Genomic DNA, 20,620 nt, shown 5'->3' with positions numbered 1-20,620 from the left:
TACTATTAATTCATATCAACGCATTATTTGCTCAAATTGCCCCGATAGCATGTAAATTGAATACTGTGCAAATGACGGCATATTTTCAACTAACTACGCGCGCGATAATTAATTGAGTTTCGATACGTAACACGAGATAATTCAAATAAATAGGCAGTTGTTTTGATAGAGCGGCTAACGTTAACTATATTGAATCCACGTTTAACGATTGCGGAAAACGGCAAATTAAGTTTCAACTTGAAAAAGTGTCCCAAAAAATATATCGAGACGAGTTCTCAAATGATTTTCTTTCTTGTTTATCAAGACTGAAACACTATATTAAAATTCAATGTCAAATGACACAGCCGTGTGACCTTGTACTTAGAATTGCTAACATAAAATAATGAAGGCAATTGCAGCAATCTTCTGAACAACATCCTCATAGAGCGCGTTCATGTACTATCTAGATATAAAATAAGACTGAATTTGTCTTAAAGATTTTTTTAAATATTCTTGTCTTTTTGCTTTACAAAACGGTCAGCGGCGATTACTGTCGCAAAGTCCGAGATATGGCGAAAAACCGAGTTAAATATTACACGACGAATGCAAATAAAAGCCTCCAGAGTGGTAGTAGAGTGTTATATAGCCACCGTTTCCGTCTATTTAAGAGAGTTCAAGGCTCTGACCTCTGCATTGGGGCCGGCCGGTCTCACCGCCAACAGTTAACAGCTTATAAACTCTATATAATTAAACAGCAGCAACCTACACATTAAGTATTTATGTTTATAGGATTAGGCAGCAATTTCGTTTGTTTTGGGAGAAATTGTGAAGTGTGAAAAGACGCATTTAAGCTGAGTCATAAAAGAAAATCTCTAATTCAGTCGAGAATCTTGATTAACGACAACGTAAAAGACTTAAAACTTTCATGCCTTCTAAGATCAAGACGAGCGCGTTAACATTGATAACAAATTGTTTACTTTGTAATAGATAATTCTATTCGACATCAGTGCTATCATTGTACAATACATTTAGACGTTTTTTTATTTAAACGTTTGCCCTACATTTAACGATTTGTATATGTCACCGTAAAATTGTGAATTCCGTCAGATTATAATCTGACGTAGTTAAATTACAATCTAACCTAACCTAACCCACTGTTAGTTTACAATCTAACGCGTAAACTGTTTTAAACATACTTTACAATAATAAGTGATCATATTCCATATCAAGCAAAACCATTAAATCATCTTTTAATCAATCTTTTACAATGTATTTTTCCGCTGGGTTCCGAACTAAGTAATTAACAATTAATCGTAACTAGTTAAAGGCCAAGGGTAGTTAGATACTCAGAATTTAGATAAGAACACCGCGCGGTAGCGTAGGTACAAATCTATGTATATGTATGAATCTTACTTTTAGGGCCAGATGATGACCTAATTATCTAGGCGTCACAAACATATTTACAATTTACGAGTCTGACGCAGAATGTGGACTTTTCAAAATGAGCACTTCGTGAAATGCGCACTTTTCCATACTTACTATACAAACAAACTCTTCAGCCTTTATATTTCTATAGAAAAGTGAGCATTTTGTTAAATGCACATTCTGCGTCAGAACCCAATTTACGTTATACCAACCTCGTAAAGGGCACGGTGACGTAGTACGTATAGAAGAATATCGTGAGGACGGATAGCAACATGATGCCAGCGACGCACTTCCTCACGTTGACGTGGCTGGCCAGCCAGAAGCAGCATCGCGGCGCCGAGCCCTTGTGCGCGTGCGCGTACTCGCCGCACTCCAGCAGCGGCGTGCGCGCACCCTTACTCTCGCCAGCCATCCTTAACATCTAATCACCACTATATTTACACAGAAAAGTAACACTTAGGCCTCTACGAATATCACTGTACAACGTTTCTATCTGGGCACTCTGACGGCCGGGTTTGTCCTTGGTCGTGACGTTTTCTGTCGCCACTTGCCGTGTTTCCACATTTCATAGTGCAGGTGAGTGTGAAGGCGCCACTGCGCAGGGTGGCTGGGAGCGCGTGCGCCGCGGTTGACGGCCATCTCGAGCCGACAAACGCCGTTTACGGTTTAAAATGGCCGCCGACGCATTATGGCGGGTTGTGCTCATCACGGCGACGTCGTGTGCTCCCGGGGACAGAGCTCACGACATCCGTGTGTGGAACGTTGCACTGACTCTACGTCTCGAGTTCATCAGTAATATCTGAAACAAAGAAAATACTTATAAACAAAAGCTCAAGTTAAAATAAGTATTGCGTCCTCTTAATTACATCGGAAGTTTCCATGATAGCTATAAATAACTCTTCAATAATACGTGTAAGTGATACAGAAAGGTTCAAAGAATATTTCAAAAGTATTGGAAAAAGAGGCATTTAAGTAGTTAGATGTAAGCCTAACCGTGCGTGAACGGTCCTAAATTATACCCTTCGTTCATGAAATTACGGGTCTGAAAGGCTGATGGTAACTACTGCTCAGTAATAAAGAGTGTTATTGTAAACGTAAATTGGTCAAGACGTGAAATAATATTTGTACCTACTTTATTTGACCGTCTGTGAAGTATTATTACAGGGTATAATAGTTTTATTGGTTACTTGAGAAAATGCTGTTTATCGTTTACGTAAGTTTATATCCGTAAATATTAATTATGTAAATAATAACAGTCATTTATCCGCAAATAAAACATGCATAGGTATGAATATTTTTAACACGACATTCTATATTTATTCTATCTAACAGTATGGTCGGTAGACAACTTCTTAGACTGGCTTTGAGTGTTGGCAAACTCTGCCTGATAAGAAAAAACGACGTTATCATTTAGCAATATATCAATTTATCCGAAGAGATCTCCGAGTTCGCCGAGTCGTGAATACTCTGCTCCAACAAATCCAACCTTCGTTATTTGAATGAAGGCTTACATTGAAACACTCCTTTGCAGCCCCGAAACAAATCCATTCAAGCATAAAATTGGAAGAGCGATCCTCAAAATTCTGAATTAAATTTTATCAAAAAGTTAAGTAATGAATACTAAATCCGATTTGAGAGACAATGAAACGTTGGTCCGTATTTTTGCTTTTTAATGTTCGTCACTGATCGACAACATAAAAGCGGTGAAGGCCGTAAATCATCTATAATTAAGCGTAAATAAGTATATTATGCAGCATTTAATAAGGTTTCTGAAACATTGAAATGTATTCCATACGCTAAATGGAATTCTATCGAATCAGAACCACTGGCAGGAACGTTGCTTTGAATTCGGATTGTAATACATAAGCAAATCGTTATCTGCCCGAGCTTCAAATTTCAATGCGCAATATCCGAATATGCCTGAAACGTGCGGAAAGGAAAGCTTGTCCGGAACACACGATTAAACTGTAATGAAATGTTATTCGCCTGGATATTTTTAGTTGAAAGTTCAGACAGAATTTATAATGTGATCGTAATTGAATTGCAGACAATATTTTAAGATCTCTTCAAAAGGTTTTCAGTAGGAAAATAACAGAGTATTTTGTAACAAAAAGTAAGGTTTCAAAAACAAGCTCGTTCCGGCAGCGGTGGAAGGGAGACGCGTGCGGAATCCATGATCGTGCGACCCTTTGAATATTAACTAGCAGATGACCCGGCCCGTAACCGGGCTACGGATCTACAAACTACTCGAAAGGTTAATTCAAACTACCCACAGACATTCTTCATTTCTAAATCTTAGTGAGAATTGTTTTATCTTACTAAGAATATCCGCAGAGAAAAGAGAACATTCCAAGTGTATTTCAGCTAAAATGCAATTTCCTAAGAAAGCGAATGATTACCGCAATGAGCACAAGATGACGAAAAACAAAAGTTGTTAATTAAAAGAAGCAAAAAGTCTAAAGGATGTTCATTTGGAGCGTAGTCATTGCGTCGGAGATAAGACTCTTGAAACGAAACGTAGAAAGGCTTTAGAGTCTCCACGTTGATTCAGCTGCACAATGGCGGTGTTAACTTAACTACCAATATTAAAGCTTTGATAGTGAAGGTCTATCCGGACTCTACTGGGAATTATCTTTGGTAATTAAGCTATTGAGCCGCTTTATTGTGTTGTATTTTCAATTCCACTATTCTTAAAGGTTGCTTATAGATAGGTACAATATGATCATGGCACGATAGGCTTTATCCAAACTCAAATTACTTATCGAGTAGATTTGGGTCATCATTGATTTATTACAAAACTCGAACACAAACTCCGTCGGTGTCCCTTTAGACGTCACTAATTTAATAACATTATACAGTTATAAGGGTGTGAAGTTATATCGGATCAAAAGACAATGCTCCCAGGCCAGCGAAGATGAAAGGACGAAGGTTATTATAACTTTGCTCGTTCACCACACCTCATCGTCACCGCCCGTTCGGAGCCCGCATAATAACACCGGCACCGACGTAACACGAAACTCTCATAACGTTCCGATTGCTGTACTAAAATATTTGGCCGCATGAATCAGACAGCGACACTGACGATGACAAGGGTCTGTCGAATGTCATTCAACGATGGAAAAGAGGGCAACGCGTTTTATGTCAGCCTTATTTATGACCGATGTCATATTGCATAACTATAAAGGTGATATTTCGGATAGTATGAAGTTACAATACTTCGTTTATAGTACTACCAATTTACGTAAGGACTCGAGGTAAGAAAACGCATAAATTGAACGCGCCTCCGTTAATTACGAGCGCAAATATCATTTAGTTGCTGTAGTTCGGTGTACAAAGTTCGAAGATTTATTTGGGAAGTCTTAGCTAAATGTGGAAACATATTTCGCGGAGGAAAGCTTAGATAAGGCGAAGTGAAGTGAACCGCAAAGAAGCGGGACACTGGAACGTCGTCATTAGGAGGGGCGGAGGCCGCAATACGCCCGCATATTTGGTCAAGATTAATTGCCCTTAACATCATCTGTCAACTCCGGAGGACATTGCGTGGACATTTTGTTTGGTGTACAAATGGCGACACATATCCATCTTGCAATACGTCATTAATTAAATGTGTACTGGCCTCGGTTCCCGCGCGGTCACTTTTGTCTAAAGCTGATCCTTTTGGAAATAGAAGCGACGAACTCTTGCTAATCATTGTCTAAAACTTGTATTAAAATTCAACGTATAATATATTATGTTTTTGAAATCGGAAATTTTTCAGTTAAATCTGAAGTTAACCGATTCACGACTAACCTGATATTTATAAACAACTAGCTTTCTGCCCGCGGCTTCGCCCGCGTGGAATTTTGTCTGTCACAGAAAAACTTTATCGCGCGCGTCCCTGTTTCAAAAACCGGGATAAAAACTATCCTATGTCCATTCCCGGGACTCAAACTATGTCCCTGCCAAATTGCGAGGTTTAAGCGGGAAAGCGTAACAGACAGACAGACAGACAGAGTTACTTTCGCATTTAAAATATTAGTTGGGATACATTTTGAATTTGACGTCACTCAATCTGGAATCACATAATATGCGACATGAAGTTATTGTTCTATGTAACGATTTTATATTCACAAACAAACGGCATAAATAGCATAACAAACAAGAGCGCTAAACCGGGTATTTAAACTTAATTAATGTAAGTTTCAGATTTAGTCACAAATCATTTCAGGGAAATCCTCGAGGCATTTTACAATCTGAATGTTTTGTTATTCCCTCCCTACAAATTTTAAAGGGGTGACGTATTGTTGTATTAAGGTTAATAATGTAGACCCAAATATCCGCATCGAAATATACCCGTATTTTGTGCTGTTGCTATTATTATCGTTCTGTTTCTTTTATACCAGAATCGAGAAGTATTAAACGCCGGCTCGTTCAATAAAAATATCTTCAAACTAATTGAAGGAGCTCTTACAACTGCGAACAATAAAACAAAGAGGAAAGTGTAAATAGTATTGCGGAACGAGCAGCAACTCTCGCTCGTCTCCGAACGGCAACAAAAGGCACACCTCGGCATGGAAACGGAGTATGCCGCTTCATAATTTATTTGCTGAATCTCTTACCAGGTTGTTTCATTTGCTAAATGCAGGCTGCAGGGCGAACAACAATCGAGCACTAATTGTGATTCCACTAATTTGCATTGGCGCGCGACTTACCCCGCGCCTGCCGAGCCGAACCAGTTTGCCAGAAGCGCCTATACACCTGATGCAGATTTAGTTCACTGCCACTACTACTGCCAGTGACCAAATCCGATTTAATTTATGGTTGCTGCGCCGTCACTTGCGCCACGTCTAATTTGTTATTATAAACAAGCATTTGAATAATTTCGGCGGATGCATTTACCAAATTAATTCAGTCAAACAAAATATGAACCCGACGTAAACTGTTTTCTGTAAAAATTTATACAAACAACATTTTTGTAACTACTATGTTAGTTAAACATTTACATGAAAATGTTGTCAAGTTAAACCATATGGCACGCACTTTGAAAAAGTTATCAGATCTCATGTAGAGCCAAACTTCTAACTCGACATGACCTAACCTTATACCCGAGTAGGTATGTGGTATGGCCGTTTATAGAGGTTATTCCTTTACCAACATTAATCCAATCGAACCAGTATTCAAAGTGATCTAATAACTAGTAGCTGGAACAATGATAGGCGTAACCAGGTATTATTGAATCGATTAAGGCCGGGTAGCAGAGAAAATGGCGAAAATGAGGTTTTCATTTTTCATTTTTGAGGTACTAAACAGTAAAATTAAAGGCTAAGATTTTTATTGGGCATAGTTGAGGATATTTTCTAGGGCTATTAACGGATGGAAACACGATTTGATGAAGTTGACTCGATAGAAAAAAATCCCAAAGTTACCTCTATTCGTTTTCTATTTATGGTTTTATTTTTAAAATAAGCGATTTAAGATTCTAAATCTTTTACTAAACTAAAGTTCAGAAATAACTTGAGGGCTTTTAACGGATGAAATTTTTATATTGCGTCTTATTTAGTTACTATGTTAAAAAGTGTGGAAAAATCGTCCATGACGGCTTGGACAATCTCAATCAGTCGCGCGGTGGCGCTTACGGAGGACGGACGCGTGTCAGTTTTTTGGCCGTGACAGTTCGCGATTTGTCAATATTTTTGACAATGATGACTTTGATGAGTCACAGTATAATAATATCAGTGTTACTGGAGAAAGCTTAAATTTTTGATAATTAAGAATTATCAATTTTGTCTACCTATTGAAATTTAAATCGTTCGCATCCTTTTAAACGAAGACTCTACTCATGATACATAGTACATTCCTCAAATATGAGACAAAACCAATGAGTTAAAATTACATTTTAATAGTACCTACATACAATCGTCTTACACTCTTTAGCACACTGACACAAATAAATAAAAAAAAAACTGTCTAAGGTCTGTAGCTAAAAGTCTAAGCTGTAAGATAGAAGAATCTTCTAGCCAAAAAGATGGCAGATGCAGCAGATGTCAACGGATTTAAAACTGGAGTTCATATGACTCCTTGTAGACTTGAGTCTCTAGAGCGTCCCTTCCTCCACCATGCGTAAGAATGTTTCAAAAATATTGTCTAAGGTCTGTAGCTAAAGGTCTAAGCTGCAAGATAGAAGAATCTTCTAGCCAAAAAGATGGCAGATGCAGCAGATGTCAACGGATTTAAAAATGGAGTTCATGTGACTCCTTGTAGACTTGAGTGTCTAGAGCGTCCCTTCCTCCACCATGCGTAAGAATTTTCACAAAAATACTGTCTAAGGTCTGTAGCTAAAGGTCTACGCTGCAAGATGGAAGAATCTTCTAACCAAAAAGATGGCAGATGCAGCAGATGTCAACGGATTTAAAACTGGAGTTGATGTATGGAACGGTCGCTTTTTTGTATTTTGTAACCTTTATAATTTGGTCGGCTTATAGAAGAATTCCTGATATTTTTTTGCAGTTCGATAACTTATAAGTCGTAATATAAAGCTGAAATTAACAGGATAGCTTATTCAAGGAACATTTTAATTTGTCCATTGTATGCCATGTTCCCTTGTTATAACGGAATCGCGTATTCGGCCACGAAAGTAAGACTGTTAAAATAAATTAGATTTCTTGAAATCTCTCTTTTGCGCAAAGCCACATCATTTATATTTACTGTGGTTATAAAGGTGTACCAAGGGTACATGCTACACCTTTTTATTCGATTGTAAGAGTACTGGTTTACTCACAAATCCGTTTTAGTTATCTGATTTTTGAAATCTATAATTACACTGGTGTTTATCATTCAAATCAATGACTAATGTTTGAACTAATTTGGACATAATATCAAGGTCTATCATTGGTATTTTTTTCAAACTTCTGCGTTGAGCCATTTACGAGATCTGGGACATCACAAAACATTACCCCAGCAAAATTCTAAATAACTTGAGAACCGGAACACGAACAAATTTTGCTATTCGTGGACAAATTACTACGCAACAAGAGCTATCTATCCATGTATTTGGTTCCGGGATAGAACGACTTTCAAAAAAAAAATTTGCCAGGGTAATGTTTGAAACGTTACCCCAGCAAAATCTGTTTTTTCCTAATAACTTTAAAACTATAATTTGTGGACAAATTTCTGCTCACGATGGACTAATTATCTGTTATACTCTCGACTCTCTAAAGCACAACATTTATAAAAGTTTTGCTGCAGTAATGCACTCCAGGTAACCGTGTGTGATGCTCATTGCTCATAGTGATTTTCGATACAGAGCCCCGTACATACGTTATACATAAATTATGGAAAGAAAACACCCAGACCAATACAAACAAATATGTATGCAATTTTAGTATGATATTTTTATTTATTAATAAACAAAAAGACTGAACAAAATTGATGCGTGTACTGATTAATGTAATTAACCTCATGCAAAGTTTCGTGAATTGAAACAACTATAATTTATTATCCAAGCTCTAAATAATCGCTACTACGAGTAACTGATCATAAAATGTATTTCCAATCGCTCAAGCTCCCGAGGATCTACCGATAGGTCAGGTGACGTAATCTTGAAATTCTTTTAGCCGGCGCGGAACTTCCGGAAGGTCGGGTGACGCCACGCCTCTTTGAACCGTGTTTACTTTGGCAGTTATATTCTAAATTTATTCGATTCTAAAATATATTCCCAAAAATTTTGAAAGTTGTTTTAATTTGTATCACTTGGATATGATTTGTATTAGAAAGTGCTGTGAGTGTGACGCTTGAACGGAAGGAAGTCAACCTAACCTAACCAACTGCGTATTTCTAAACTGCGTATTTCTATACTGTGTAGCCGCGAGAGCTCTTTGGCGCGCTGTCTTCGGCGAAGTATTGCGCGCGCAGATTTTGACAGCGCGAAATACCTACTTTAGCAGAAATACCAAGCCTTAAAGGCAATCAAAGCGTCCGTTTCAATTGAAATTTAATATAGGGAGTAGCAACAATAACCCATCCCCGTGCAATCGAAGTTGCAGCAAACAGGTATCTCCAATTAACGGAACATTTTGCGGCGCTATCAAATCCTTGTTCCCCTCTATTCACACGTCCATTAAACGCTATTGGGAACCGGAAGAATTAATCGTTTCGCAATTCTAATTCGTGAATCTGGTCTGCCCGTGACGTTTTTAATATAAACTGCATTGCTTGTTTGCATGAATTATGCAAGTGACACTGGCTTTACACGATTACAGTAAATTTATGCAAGACATTATCCGAGGACAGTGCAGCGGCGTCGCATAACAACGCCTTCAGTGTCCGAGCGCAAGGCTCCGCCGCTTCCTTTATGAAGCCCCTCACTATGATATATGGGTGTCTGGTGGCGCGTTATTGCTTCTCGCAAACGTTTCGTATGCACACCGGTTTTTGTAGTGCTCGATATTGTTTTATTAGGTGTAAGCGACGGTTTTTCCGCTAATGACGGCGGGCCGGGGCGCGGGGTGGACGCGTGATAATCCTCCCGACCATTAGGCCCGACCACTCGCTCGCAAATCGTCCGCATATTTTGCCCAAGATTAATTGTTCTCGAATATCATCTATCACGGTGAGCTCTCTCGTGACCGTCGTCGGCAGTGCGTACGACGTTTTATTTGAAGCACAATGGCTCTTGAGAGAACAGCAGTTAGGGTAATTACATTTTTGTTAGGAATAATGACAACGACTGTGGAAAATAAGAACACAGAAGTTTGGCCGGCGATTCCCTTTGCGCCTTTGTATTTTATGAAGGTGGCCAGGTAATGTCGTAAGGGACGCGTGGATATTGTGCGCGTTTACTGGAGCAATCTCATGGGATTGGATATGAAAACTTTCATAAAAAATTACGACCAACATGCTTTTCCGTTTTCTTAAGAACATGAGTATTTATTGAAAATACGAACCATAACAATAATATTCCAATTCTACGCGGAAGGGGCGCAGATGTCCCCGGCTACAGCTTAAACAAAAATCATTTCAGGAAGAGAATGGTACTTAAATTATAAAAGCTATTAAGGGACAGAATAAAGGACGGCCATGTTTCATTAATACATTTACATAACCCATTAATTTACCATTTAAACACTCCAAATCCTAATTTCGTGAATGAAATTAGGGCGATTACAGACTCTCCGAAAAAGATAAATCCGTAGTTAAAAATACCCTTGGCGAGTTTATTGCGTAACGGACAAGAACAAATCGAGTCAATCTTTTTTTTAGCAGAGACGGAAAACCGAACGTTCTGTATTTTCAGCGTTTTTTAACGTGTTAAGTTCGAATATCAATCAAGTCGACCTTTTTTCAATAACGCTACCACAGGGATCCTTCCGAAGCAATTTTTCGAGTAATTTCGCTCTTAGATCCGGGGTGTCCATTGGTCTCCACTGACATTGAGTTTGTTTCCGCCCATCGGAACAATTTATCAGTGGGGGCCATTTCCGAAGCCTTTAGCCGATATAATGTTACACAGGCCAATAAACAGCTACCGATTCCATGTAAATGAAAACAAATCATTGTTAAAGAATCTACTACAAATCGAAAAATCAGGCTAGTCACGTATTATATACCGTTTTTACTTTTTTTATTAATATTTCTTTCGTGCGTCTTACTACAACATCATACTTTCTGGCAATATGTTTTATTTTAATTTAAGCTTTACATATTTTTCTGTTGTGGAAAATATGAAAAGGCATATTTTACTCATTAGCTTCTGAAGGTAGGAGTTAGCTTGAAATGTGTTGCACCTACAAATTGCTTAGTCGATTAACATTAAAATAAAATCAGTTGTAAAGCGCTAGAAACATTTTATTTCGCGAAATACGGTTACATTTTCATTTGCAGTTGAAAATACATACTTATTTTATGCGAAGAAAATATTACCCTTAACTGGTAGACTGGATGCCTTACAACATTATCTGCGAGTAAAATATAAAGGTATCGTAATTACTCGTATTAATTAGCCTATCACAATGTAAAGGGAGAAGTGTTACTTATATGGCATCCGTGAATCATTATAAATCATTATTAGAAATTAACGATATTTACTATGTAAATACAAATTAGTTGATCAAATATTATGCAGGAAGAAAGAAAGAAGTTCCCTAACAACGCAAAAGCAAACAGTTAATAGTATACATACATAAAAGCATACTCAAAAGATAGTGGGTGTTTGTGATTACGATATGAACATGACTAATGGTTTGTATATTTTTTTCTATAGATAGTAGTCTTTATGTGTACGTGCATAAACCCCACAAAAGGGGAGCATCGTGGATAGGTTCAATTTCCGGAACGGGGCAAATATTAAGTAGACAAACATGTACACACATCATATAAACCCTCCTTTGGTTTTGCGTAAGTCAGGTAATAAATTAGATAGGTGGATTTCCTTCCATTATAATAATGGCCACCTGTATTTGAAGAGACAAACTTACCTATTATAGAAATTTTAAAATGTTAACCTGACCTGATTTAATAAAAGGAGCTAGATCAATTTATATTAAATATGCATGTAGTATTTATACTAGTTTCATTAAATTATTCGTTGACCTTTACATTGACGACATCATAAAGTATTAATAAATCATTCTCACGGCATGTTTTGTGAAGATTATGAGTCTAACACTCATAAAATTTAGTCTGAATTGAATGTCTACACACAACCGTGACAAAAGTTCACAACTTGCTATTTATTCCGCCCAACAAGCGATATACGATTACTAAATGGGCACAAATGCAGAGAGCAAGTGCCGACAATGGACATTCAGTGCATGAGCACTGCGCGGCCGCAATCTTAGCGCCGCTGTCACTACTGCACCGCTGCCCATTTCTCATCTTAAATGGCAAGCAAAGCGCCCGAGCTCGACCCAACGCTTTTTTACCTTTTCTTTCTTGAATACTGCCAACGCTGATACGGCGCAGGACGTAGGCGTAAAGGAAATAGCGCCCCGCTTTTTGCACCACGATTTTATACCCCCGATACTCGCACTAACAGAAAATAAAGCACCAAACTTGTACAAACACAAGTTAAACAAGAAACATAAAAGATTTGATATTGCGAGAAAATTGGCAGAACAAGGAGCGCGGCAACGGAAGGAGTGTGTTGTCGTTCATTATTTTCTATGTTGTAAAAACTTTCATGCGGTGATTCATCGGGCCGGGAAAACACACGTTAAATGTAATGTGAAATAATATTGCGTGTGTATAATGGTGGTGAACGGTACGGATCGATTAGATCATAAGTGAAACAGATTTCGTTGAAAGGATTCATAATTGCGTGTCTATGTGTGACTTGATTTATACTCATGACATGTTTTTGTTTACAAATTATTATGATTGTTATTTGAAAAAATGTGTTTCTTCTTACCCTATATCATTGAAGAAATCGTCTGTACATTCGCAAAAGTAAACACCAAGCAATTAACACACTAATGAATTTAAGTCTAGTCTTAAAGATACTAAGATATGATCTATTTAAACTGTAATAGTTCTATAAACACGTCAAAATTCTAGATAACAAAGAGGAAGCAACATTTATTGTCACACATTTCGTTCGCGAATCGAGTGCGGGATCGCGGCGCGAGACGTCCGTGCTCTCGTGCGTTTGGGGGCATACTGTCGAAACCGGCTGAATCTGTGATACTGGAGCGAGGCGATATCACAGCGGACGCAGCGTTTTTGCTGGGCGGGCGAATGGGCTGCTACGAAACGCTACGCTACGCGCTACGAGGGAAAAATTATTCGTTGAGGAAAAATTAGGCACGCTCCGACCGCGACAGTCCATCCATTCGCCCGCGCCGTCGCGATACAGCGCACGATCCCGGCCGATTAATACTAAGCACGCCAATAAATATTGATACTGGCTTCTTTGTCTTGCACGGAAGATTCGTTCCCTTTTATTAATGGCACACTCACGTTTGTTTGACAAATTGCGAGGGAGATATTTTACGTTATGTTTTACGGTATACTAAAAGGACGGAGACCAACAGAATCCAATCTGCTGAGATTGGTATTGTTATTGCGTTCTTAGTAAACAACGCTTATTCAATTTTGGGTAGCAATTACAAGAGAGACATTTTAGAGATTATTATACCTGCCATTGTTATAAATCATAGCATTGAATAAATCCAGAATTTATTTGATTGCGATTCCTACATTAATATCCGATAAATATTTACAGATTGATAAATGGTATCAATTTCTGGAGCCAGACCGCAAAGCCGCTGATGGCTATAAATATTGAAATTGCAATGATCCGGAAAATATCGATGATGTATGTAGTGGCAGGTCATCCACGTAGTTTTATTAGGTTGAACGGGTGGTGCTGCAGAAAGGTCGAGAAAAGATAAGCTGGGGTAATTTGTGAGTGCGAATCGTGTCGCTGAGCTGACAAATCACCCGTATGAATGTGACGGACGATAATCCCTTGCTAATTAATGTATGGCACCGACGAGCGGTTCAGACAACCCGATATTATTGTGCCGAGGAAGATCGATCGCTGGTACCGGTTCGCTGGTGTCATCCGTCCCTGTCGACTCACGTTCCACACCTTTTTCTTCAATCAATTCGGGAACTAGATGTTATCAGTTCCAATTACTCGCCCCACCTTTTATAGTTTGTTATAAATAACAGAAAGAACTAATTGATTTCCTTTGTAAAAGTATTTGCTATTGAATAAAAATAAATGGAACACTAATGGATACATCAGTAACAGAGATTTCAATTAAAAACAGTACTGATATTGCTATTAACAGTTCATATATTCCCGCGTTTAATGTATTGAACGAGAGATACTTTCATCATAAATATAACTTAAAGCAAACAAAGTTACCTGTGTATAAACGTTGCGAAATCCGTACGTACGAGTGATAAAGCGTCTCTGTTTTGGCTTAGTTACTTTATCCATTCCCGGACGATCTCAACATCGTATTTGGTAGTTTGTGCAGGTACACTTTTGTACGTGTGCCGTAAAATTTCGTGTGTTGACCGTTGAGCTCGCAGTTGACATTGGGATCCGGGGATATCTGTGTAACGGCCGGTTGTTTTATTACCGGCAGGGATGACACGTGGCAGGTTTTGTTGGCATCTTGAATGCCCGGAAAATATGTGGAACAATAGTTTTCCTGCTTTTAAGCACCGCACATTTTTTAGGCTTCACGTTGCGCTCGACCTCCTTGAAAATTAAATGGAGATATTTGATGAATAGACTGCGTAACTGGCAGCTCAAAACAAATGTAAAGCAGATATTTTTTTTACGTTATACATTTATTGTTCAGGAACAGATTCTATTAAAGCTGTGTTAAATTATTTCCTCTATTGCTATTCAGCAGCTAGGAAATGACGATAACGACCTCTTAGGCTATTGGAGCTGTTCACAAACTTGAATAGCTAGAATTACTTGGAACGGAAACAGTTCAAAGCCATTCCACTGAAGTGTGTTTATTCATTAAGTTATTATATTAAATGTAAGAGTAGGCAAATAATTATTACATACACTAATTGGCAGTTGACTAATATTGCGAAAGCAAAAACTTTTGATCTCTGAAAGTATGTTATGATAATATTCAACATGTAATTAATTACATAGAAGACTTTCACTTTGTTTCTAATATTTTCCATACAAATGTATGATTTATGGCTATTGGTTTGAAAAAAAAAAATAAAACATTACCTATTTAGTGAAATACGTTATTTGTCCAAACTGCATTGATATTCCCGGATTCCATTCCATGAAAAACGAATAGACAAGCACTGTTATTAAGTATTATGGAAGCAATAAACTTATTGAGTAATGAGTACTGTTACCTCTGAATTTAGATATTGGGTCAAACTCGTAAAATGTGATTGAAATCGAGCAAAAAACATTATTGTTATATACAGTGTGTCCGGGCATGTAGTGATCAAACTTTAAGGGCGTAATCTATGGACAATTTTATCAGTGAAAATGCTTTAAATTTGGGGCTTGACCCATTTCTCGCATATTTACAAGGATTTAAGTTTTTAATTTTAAGTTTTCACCTCTTCCTTCAAAAACAAGTGATAGCGTGAGTAGTTTAACATTAATAAGCAAAAATTTTATATCATGCGATAGCCAATAAAATTATCTATTAGTAAAAGTAGAAAACAGATACAAGTTTCATACATTTTAAGGGTGTAAGAATGGATTTAATTACAAATAAACATGATTTTTTTCACATCTTTTTCAGTTATTTCCCAACACAAGAAAAACCAGGTCGTTAAGGTATGTTTTATTTGCATTGTATTATTAGTATTTAAGCTATTCTACAAAACGAATGTAAATTTATTATTCTACGTCTATTAGTTTCGACGTAATTGTTGAACAAAGATACCCCTTCCCAGCTGTTTCCATAGCGCACGCGACATGCAAAAATGCACTGCCTGAAAGAATCACACAACCTATTCCGATTACTATGGAAACCGCTGGGAATGGGTATCTCTGTTCAACAATTACGTCGAAACTAATAGACGTAGACTAATAAATTTACATTCGTTTTGTAGAATGGCTCAAATACTAATAATACAATGCAAATAAAACATACCTTAACGACCTGGTTTTTCTTGTGTTGGGAAATAACTGAAAAAGATGTGAAAAAAATCATGTTTATTTCTAATTAAATCCATTCTTACTCTCTTAAAATGTATGAAACTTGTATCTGTTTTCTATTTCTACTAGTAGATAATTTTATTGGCTATCGCATGATATAAAATATTTGCTTATTAATGTTAAGTTACCCACGCTATCACTTGTTTTTGAAGGAAGAGGTGAAAACTTAAAATTAAAAACTTAAGTCCTTGTAAATATGCGAGAAATGGGTCAAGCCCCAAATTTAAAGTATTTTCATCGATAAAATTGTCCATAGATTACGCCCTTAAAGTTTGATCACTACATGCCCGGACACACTGTATAGTATGGTAGACATGGTAGTATACTTAGTAGGGCCATAGAATTACAATTTGACAGCCCTAACTTAAAAATGGACCCACCTTTGCGAAGGGGGTTCAAGACGAATTGCACAGAAAGTAGCCTCTGAGGCCCATCTTTTATTATCCATTAAACTCTACAAGCTCTTTAGGGAAACAATAAATTACTGAATTATATCCGTGACGACTCTTTCGCAGTAACATTGTCAATAAAACGAAAACTTAATAATTAATTGAAGAGATAGACGTGAAATCGCCTAGTAATAAACTTTCTCGAATAGATTGGTGCATTAAAATCATAAAAATAATGGCCCATTTCAATGGATTACTATGGATTAGAATCGCATTATTGTAATTGGCAATTCATGGACGGATTTAAATGAATAACTTTCATTAATTACCAATTAGAGCTCGTTACAGGTATGATTTTTGATATTGTGAAGAAAATAGACCGAAAATTAACTTTTAAAAAAAATAAAACCGACTTCAAATGCGTGAACACAAAAAAAAACTAAAAATTAAAAATATTGCGTATAAAAAAGTTCATCCCCAATTTTCCACCCTTGGGGGTGAAATATTATCTTCAAATTCGCATGAAACCACCCTTTTGATAATACCTATTCAACAAAAAAATAATCAGTCAAATTGATTTATAATCGGCGGAGATATTGCGTATAAAAAAGTTCATCCCCAATTTTCCACCCTTGGGGGTTGTTTTTTCTATTATTAAATTTAAATGGGACCACCCTTGAGGTATTACCTATACGCCGAAAAAAGATTTGTTCAAATCGGTTCATAATTGGCGGAGTTATCGCGTAACAAACATAGAAAAAAAAAAAAAAAAAAAACATACGGGTCGAATTGAGAACCTCCTCCTTTTTTGAAGTCGGTTGATGAATGATTTTTATAATGTAAGAGTTAAGATAATTGTTTTAAACAGGCGATGAGTTTCGTAATTGAAAATGTGTGGTTTAATTAATTGTCTCAGATTACGTTTTCTAAGATATTTCTTAAACAAAAAGAAAATGTATAAATGTCAATTATATTGCTTTGTAAAATATACGCTTTCATTGGTATTTAATTAGTAGTATAAGTAGGCTTATTTCAGGGCACTTAAGTATATGTATTATTATGTATACGTCTCAAATTTAACCGGCTTTTCCATAATTTCAGGACAATATATCGGCTGGTGATGAGAAGTGGAGGACAAATCTCAACCATCTGTTCTTTGGTAACAATAAATTCACTTAATATTGATCACTTACTTTTAAGCTACATATTTTCAGTGTGGATATAAAGATTTATCGATAGCGAAACGACCTAATTTACCATGTTTTGACAAAAAAGAACGCCCCACAACATTTTCCACACACGTTATCAGTCCGTCCATATTGCCTTCGCCCACCGCACCTGAGGCCGACTACGATATCGCAGTGTAACGGTTAGCCGAGCAATTTGTTCTATTTTTAAGAAAATCGTTGGTTCGCTCAACAAAGTAAATTGCCTATCACTACCTGTTCCAGCCTTTATTTTTGATAAAAAGTTATCTAAAGGCTGTCTGGTCTGAAAATAGGCTGAATTTCTAAGAAAACTAACTTAAGGTTCGTTGAGGTTAAATAATAGCAGTAGGTACACTACGAAACAGGAAAAGGGAAACTACGAAATTTAATAATTACCAGTGTGCTTACCATGAGTTTACGTTAGGTGTGCTCGGTAGCGAGTGCGTCAAAAAAGTCTATGAAAATTTTAGTTCTTGAAAGTAGCCGCTGCACAATCTGTCATACATTTTATTGACATTTTTTTACGTGGTCGCTAGCGAGCACACCTAACGTAAACTCATGGTAAGCACACTGGTTGTATTTTATGCGGTAAATAAGGTGTTCACCAGCTTGAATAATTTATAACTATGTAACTGTGATCTAGTGATTTAGGAACCCAATGGCGTGTTAATATTTTCTTCAAGTTGATAATGTATGACTAGTTTTAATATGCATCGCATCTACTTTCTTTCATCCAAACGTTTACAAGTTATGCATACAGAATTAAATTTTAAGTGAGTAGTATTCATTTTATTTACGTCCTAACATAATAAAGCAGTCGGTAGGTACTTAAGTACTTCAGCAATTTTCAATTTACCAAACCAAAATTACTGCATCGTTAATAAATAGCTTATTTTATAAGTCCTCGAATTTATCCATCATATTTACCGTTTAAAATTATATGGGTAAAATATTTCAGTATCAGGATTAACATAAAGTTTATATTTCTACCACATAAAGTAAAAGATCCCGTGGGATAACTAAAAGAATTTTACTGTTAGCTTTCGGGGCCTGACGGGCAACGTTATAGCGGTCGAAGCAATCCTCCCTCTACATTTCGATTACCATAACTAATGGGACGCACGCAAGTTAATATTTGGAGAAAGATTTATATCTCTACAACTCGTACGTGAAGTTACGACTTTTGGGTAAGATTGTACCAACTTTGCTATTTGTCGCAACATAAGTATTTTTCGATCGCAACTTTGATGTTAATAACATGAGTAACGTGACATCTTCAGCGCCGATCAACATGTTATCGTCGATGGCGTCAAGCCATAATGACAAAGTGAGAAGTTTCATGAGCATTTAGCCAAGGTTGTTAAAGTATCGAGTCTTGCTATCGAAAACATTTTGTCGATAGTGTTGTTGAAATAAGAAAAATAGCGAGAAAACGGGTAACCAATAAAAAATAAAATCATGTGAGAAAAGAGCATATTTAAGTGCGCAATTTAAATAGTGACACATGCATCGATAAAAAATCTCCTTTATGGACATTTGCCTCGTGTCCTCCGTGTACGAGGATTCCGTCAACTGGGACCGCAATTAACTGGGACCGCGGTCCCAGTCGCCGGATGCGTAAAAATTAAATAATTTTCTTCCGGCGACTGGGACCACTCATGGATTTTAGTACTGTACCGATTTTGGATTGAATAATATTTTCTTTAAAGTTATCTATGAGTGGTCCCAGTCGCCGGAAGAAAATTATTTAATTTTTACGCATCCGGCGACTGGGACTGCGGTCCCAGTTAATTGCGGTCCCAGTCGCCGGAAGCCTCATTTGTACATCACCTTCACGTTTTGCTTTAACCTCATTAAAATAAGTCGAAATCGTTTTGCTCATTAAAGCTCGTAGTTATTTTATTGATGAACAGCGCTAAATAAACAGCTGACGTCAGATAAAAAAATACGTAGTTTAGCAAACTACTGTATGTATTTCGACGATTCTTGTCGATTTGATATTGTTTAATAATAATCTTCCATCACCGCTTCCTGGCCTATCGAGTTTACAACTCATCACTATTTTCACCTTGCACCTCACCGGGCGAGACCGCACTGTGGGTTCATTTATGAAAAGCTTTCAGCTTCGACACGGCTAACAGGAAGCTCTATTCAAATCGTCTTCCCCCGACGAGCCTTTACATAAATAAAGTATTGAATAAGCTATTTTCTCTCATGTGTAAAAGATTTGCCGGCGCTCAAACTTGTATGGTAACCAAATTCTTTATCGTGTTCAATCGTTACATGAATATAGGAACAACACTGTTGTGTTACGATGCCGATGGAGAATATTTTTTGTTTAAAACGAAAACGAATATGGTGAAAAGTCATGCAAAATTACTTATTTTAGTTGACATTCCTATTAGATAATTACAGCCTGTCATCCCTTGTTTGTTCCATTCGCAAATGAGAAAAGTTTTAAAATTGTCTAGTTTAGTATGGACTTAATAACAACAAAAATAAAAGAAGGGCATTACAAAATACTTTGCATTACTACTCGTAATAATAAGTTTTTTTTTTTTATAAAAGTAATGGAATTGCAATTATTTCTTTCAGTAAACATTTTAAAAACTTTGTAAGGACGTCGATTGACTTACGACTCACTTGATGTAACATCATTTTCAATCACAAGAACAATTAACAAGAGGTGATGTTATCGCCTCTAAAGTGTTACGAGTAGATTGATGGGCATTGTCCAACCCTAATCACACAAGTCACATCTCTGTTTGTAGATGACCAACACGGATTATGGGCTGTAACATGCACTTTAACGGGTCATTGGATATCAACACGGCTGTGGAAGATTAACTTCTAAAGGTGCTCTTACACAGTCAATTAAATTTCTCTGTTAGGCTAATTTTGTCTGTTATGAATCGCAACATTATGGAGCGATACGGAGAAGAATTGATTCCATACATTTTGCAAAGCAATTATACCTC

General features: G+C 37.0%; 1 protein-coding gene across 3 annotated transcripts in view; it reads right to left on the bottom strand.

Annotated features, from left to right (window-relative positions):
* The window catches only part of LOC135071186 (bifunctional heparan sulfate N-deacetylase/N-sulfotransferase), a 122,754-nt gene that overhangs the window by 52,880 nt on the left and 49,254 nt on the right, over positions 1 to 20,620 (bottom strand). For 2 of the 3 annotated variants that reach the window (XM_063964955.1, XM_063964952.1), the window contains one exon: positions 1,617 to 2,203. In XM_063964955.1, coding sequence (XP_063821025.1) covers positions 1,617 to 1,825 — 209 coding nt within the window. In that variant the 5' untranslated portion in view covers positions 1,826 to 2,203. Of the gene's footprint in view, positions 1 to 1,616; positions 2,204 to 12,787; positions 13,050 to 20,620 lie in introns of those variants that run through there. The other variant, XM_063964953.1, reaches the window with a different exon arrangement.

This window comes from Ostrinia nubilalis, chromosome 4 (genome assembly GCF_963855985.1).
Source record: "Ostrinia nubilalis chromosome 4, ilOstNubi1.1, whole genome shotgun sequence".
In the NCBI taxonomy this organism is placed as follows: Eukaryota; Metazoa; Arthropoda; class Insecta; order Lepidoptera; family Crambidae; genus Ostrinia; species Ostrinia nubilalis.
The sequence above is the reverse complement of the archived record's forward strand: the minus strand, read 5'-3'. Positions and strand labels throughout refer to the sequence as shown.